Here is a 4,994-nt window from a genome sequence, read left to right on the forward strand (position 1 = left end):
TTATCTTCTAAAACTCAAATTACTTATCTCTGGATTCCCAGTCATGTGGGTATAAAGGGGAATGAACAGGCTGATAAAGCAGCTAAGACTGCTCTTCGCCTAGCACAAACAGATTTGAAACTACCATACACCGACATCAAACCTTCAATTCAGTCAGCCATCAAACACCATTGGCAACAGAGGTGGTCTACCGAAGCAAACAATAAACTGTTTAAAATTCAACCTTCACTTAATCCTAAACTGTCCAGTCGGAGAGACCGCAGAGAGGAAGTTGTACTCTCTCGGCTCCGAACTGGACACACATATTTTACACATTCCTATCTATTGAGAGGGGAGGATCCTCCTACATGCCATGCATGTGATTCTCCTCTCACAGTGGAGCATATTTTATTGCATTGTATTGATTTTAAACACATACGAGATAAATACTACGATGTCTCCGACATGTACACTTTGTTTCATGCCGTGAGACATAATCGTATTTTTAATTATCTCAAAGAGATCGGTATTTTAAGCAAAATATGAACGTTTTCTCATCATTTCATCGTATCAACTCAACATTTCATCGTTTCATAAACATTGTGCATGAGTTTTCTCATGTGTTTTAGCCAAAACTATTTTATCCCATGCAAACCCTTTTTTTTTTATCAAATTAACGTTTACAATCTGTGTTTTAGTCCTTACTTGCTTTTTCTTACCCTGAACTTTTATCCTGATATTAATGCATGACTTGTAGTTTGGCCCTAAATGACCTTAGTTGTCGATGGGCCGTAAAACTCAAACAAACAAACAAAAACATCTATACATGACGGTTTTGGAACTCCCTGGACAATGTTTTCCCCATTTTGTTGTTCAATATACTGATAGTAGATTTTTTAAGCATTTTCAGCCCTAAAAATTACCTGCGCAAAATTATACCAGTTTTTTACGGTATATGATATTGGAATGTATCCCAAAACTTTTTATCATATTATTTGCCAATAACACTGTTATAATATCAGAAATATCTGATGGTCTACAACAAGTGTTACATGAATTTTAACAATATTGCATAACATGGAAATTATAACTTAATATCAAAAAGATACAACAACACCAGTTGATGTTATGAAATACAGAATTAGATTTATAAGAATTGTTTACATATCAAGGTACAGAAAATAATGTTAATGGTAGCGTTTTTAAAGAAAGGGAAAAAACCTGCTGAACAAACAATTAAATCGGTGTTTGCTGTTTATAAGAAATAAAGGAATGTATCTCTTCCTGTTCATCTTAAACTGAAAATATTTGATTCACTTGTAATGACAGTTTTATTATACTCATCAGAGGTATGGGGATTTGAAAATAAAAAATGTTGTAGAAAAATTCATTTGTAATTTTGTAAAACGATCCTGAAGTTAAGAAAGTGTACAAACAATTTCATGGTCTATGGTGAGCTTACAAGTTATCCGGTTTGAATTGAAGTTCGGATACAATGTATATCAATCAACTTGCTGGTTTACAAAAGAATAATTACAAAACTTGTTAAAAGTATACCAATTGACCAATTTATTCAAAAATCACATGGTGATATTGATAAGTCTTCTAGAGGACAGACATATTCTATATTTAAGACATTTTGGCATAGAAAAGTATGCCCCTTGTCTTTCTCTGCTGCTAAACAATACTTGTTAAATGATACTGTGGTCCCAGGAACTTGATGACAATAGTCATTAAGAATGGATATTTTCATTAACATCAAATTAACAAGGAAAATGCTAAAGGCATTATAAAATCATTTGACATATAACATCATAGGAAATATTAGAATGGGCTTTCAAGATTTTAGTATGGGTCTCTTATTTTACACCTTGGTGTCCAAGGAATCCTCAAAAGTCCAAACTGGAAGGAACACCAGCCAAATTTATTTCTTATTGTACAAAACTACAGTAGTATTGACCTTAGAAATATATTCCTCCTAATATCGAGACCGAGCCATTTAGTACTTTCAGTACTTTGATATTGCATTGTATTGATTTTAAACACATACGAGATAAATACTACGATGTCTCCGACATGTACACTTTGTTTCATGCCGTGAGACATAATCGTATTTTTAATTATCTCAAAGAGATCGGTATTTTAAGCAAAATATGAACGTTTTCTCATCATACATCGTATCAACTCAACATTTCATCGTTTCATCAACATTGTGCATGAGTTTTCTCATGTGTTTTAGCCAAATTTATTTTTATCCCATGCAAACCTTTTTTTTATCAAATTAACGTTTACAATCTGTGTTTTAGTCCTTACTTGATTTTTCTTACCCTGAACTTTTATCCTGATATTAATGCATGACTTGTAGTTTGGCCCTAAATGACCTTAGTTGTCGATGGGCCGTAAAACTCAAACAAACAAACAAACAAACAAAAGTTGACGGAGTTGGCATGACCCATGATGGATGGACAAGCTGCAGCACTGAGAGCTATAATACTACCACCATCCACTACATCAACAAAGACTGGGACCTTAAAACAGCTACCCTAAATACTAAAAAAATGGATGGGTCGCACACTGCTGAAAGGTTAGCAGAATCAATTCTAGAGACAAAGAGTGAATGGTGTCTGAAAGAGGTAGTTGCTACAACAGATAATGCTGCAAACGAGGTAAAAGCTTTCAAACTCCTACAATGGACGCGCTTTGGTTGCTTTGGTCATAGGATCAATTTAATTGTAAAAAAGGCATTAGAACAACCAGACATATCCAGAGTTCTTGGTAAGGGAAGGCGATTAGTCACCCTTTATCATTCATCTTCTAGCATCAATGACTATCTGAAAGAAAAACAACAACTCCTCCTTTCATCCATGCTAGTAGGACATAAGCTAATAGCTGACGTTCCAAGAAGGTGGAATTCCAGTTTAATGATGTTAACAAGGCTGAATGAACAAATGCCTGCCCTGCTGGCTGTAGCAGCTGATGACAGAGTGAATAAATCTGCAAAGTCTACCATGAAAAACTGCTTATACAGCTTTGAAGAATCTTCAACAGTAGAGAAGGTTATTGAACTTTTGCAGCCATTCAAAACCGCAACCGAAATCATGTGCTCAGAAAAGATACCGACGATCAGTAAAGTCTTGCCTACAGTAATGAAGCTGAAGAAAATGGTTGTGATTAAGGAAGATGATCCTCCTATAATACGTACAATCAAAACTGAACTGTTCAAACAACTTGAACTGAGAACTGAAACTGAAGAAATTTCCCTTCTGGGAACAATTCTCAATCCCTTTACAAAAGGATTTGAGTTTCTGCCTGAAAAAAAAACAGAAGCTGAGAATATTCTCAGAAGGCTGGCAAGTGGAGTGAAGGTTGTGATTAAAAAAGAAAAAAATGATGACGATCATCATGATGAATTTGATAACACTGATGCACCACCTCTACCCAATCTTCCCAGTAATTTGTTGGACCAGGAACCAGATCTTCCTCTTGTGTCTAGTACATCGGATGCCGCTGAAACCTACTCTATATCTGATGAAAAGCCTGACTCTGAAGACACAGAAACATCACCTAAGAAGCGTAAAGTCGTCAAATCTAAGGACACTGAAGATTGGCTATCTGATATTGTTTGTATGGGAGTCAGCTCTGCAAATAAAGAAGATGCTGTTCAAGCTGAAATCAGTAGATATCTCGGTACTTCATTGAGAGATTGTGACACAAATCACACTTTGCTAGAGTGGTGGAAAAAAATGAAATATTTTTTCCAAGACTCTCAGTAGTTGCTAAAAAAGCTCTGTGTGTGCAAGGGAGTTCTGTGTCCTCGGAAAGAGTTTTCATTTTAGCAGGAGAGTTTGTTTCCAAAAAGAGAAGTCGATTAAGCCCAAAAAATGTGGATCTTTTTATTTTTCCTCAACAGGAATATGAAAAACTTCTGGTAATCATGTACAAATGAACATGAACATGAAAAACTTTTGGAAACCAAATGCATGAACAAAAAAGCCATTCTTGAAAATAAAGTTTGTTTCACAATTAACTGATTTATTTCATTCAATATTACAAAATAAACCATCTTAAGTACAAGTTAATGAAAAGACTTGATCTTAATTAAGCTTGAAAAAGTTTAATTTGTAAGGCATATTATACCTTAATTGTTTAAATACATAACTATACAAAAAGGAAGTTAAGATCATGCACTTAAAATTAAAAATACTAGAAGCAAAGTGAGATTAAGATTAACCGATTATATGATCGATTATCGGATCGGTAAACCTTTCCGATTCCAACCGATGATCGGTTGCATTTTTTCCCCGATTATACAACACTACTGGAGACCAATAATTAATGTAGAAGAACATGGAAAATTGACCATTGGTCTCCAGCGAACAAATTCTTAGAGGAAACCCAGGTTTGATTCCTGTTCCAAGTTTTCAACTGAGGTGTACATGTGTTTTACCATTCTCCATATGTATGTTTTGTAGATGTTAGGAATATAAAAAAAGTGAGTCAGTATTGTGCCGCCAGCCAGGTTTTAAACCGCAACCTGGACTACCTGGTGCACTGATCAATCACTGGGCTATAAATGGCAATTCCCACTTAAGCAATGCAAGAAGGTGACTGGGTGGTCAGATGACGTAGAGGTTAAGCAACTCGCATTTCACCTAGCCGGCAAGGGTTCAATCCCCGGCACAGACGTGCCAGGGCTTAATAAAAAAGGTCAGGGGTCACCTACCTGATCACATGGCGGACTGGGCGGGCGGATGGGGGGGTTCTGAGCCCCCCCCACCCTGGACTGGCTTTGGACGAAAGGCCGTGGGCCGCCGCCTCGAGGGGCCCCCCACTCTGGTTTCCTTAGGCCCCTCCCAATCTACATCGTGGTGACCCTCGGGTGGTGTTTAAGACTAGCCCCCCTCTGTGGACCTCCCCGCCCTTTGGCATCAGAACCGCCCCGCGGCGCCATTGAACTCTGGTTTCCTCCCAATCTAAAATGGCCCTTGAAAGATGGTGAGACTAGTATTTGACTG

At 37.0% G+C, this 4,994-nt stretch overlaps 1 protein-coding gene across 1 annotated transcript; it reads left to right on the forward strand.

Annotated features, from left to right (window-relative positions):
• The first annotated feature begins 2,426 nt into the window (after window positions 1-2,426).
• LOC138314080 (E3 SUMO-protein ligase ZBED1-like) lies at window positions 2,427-3,752 on the forward strand. Its single transcript, XM_069254268.1, has one exon. The coding sequence runs from the start codon at window positions 2,427-2,429 to the stop codon at window positions 3,750-3,752; it is 1,326 nt and encodes a 441-aa protein (XP_069110369.1).
• The last annotated feature ends 1,242 nt before the right edge of the window (window positions 3,753-4,994 follow it).

The sequence above is a fragment of the Argopecten irradians genome, unplaced genomic scaffold, assembly GCF_041381155.1.
Source record: "Argopecten irradians isolate NY unplaced genomic scaffold, Ai_NY scaffold_1325, whole genome shotgun sequence".
Lineage (NCBI taxonomy): Eukaryota > Metazoa > Mollusca > Bivalvia > Pectinida > Pectinidae > Argopecten > Argopecten irradians.

Excerpts from the sequence above, each read along its gene's own strand:
- LOC138314080 (XM_069254268.1), top strand. The coding sequence starts at position 2,427 with ATGACCCATGATGGATGGACAAGCTGCAGCACTGAGAGCTATAATACT.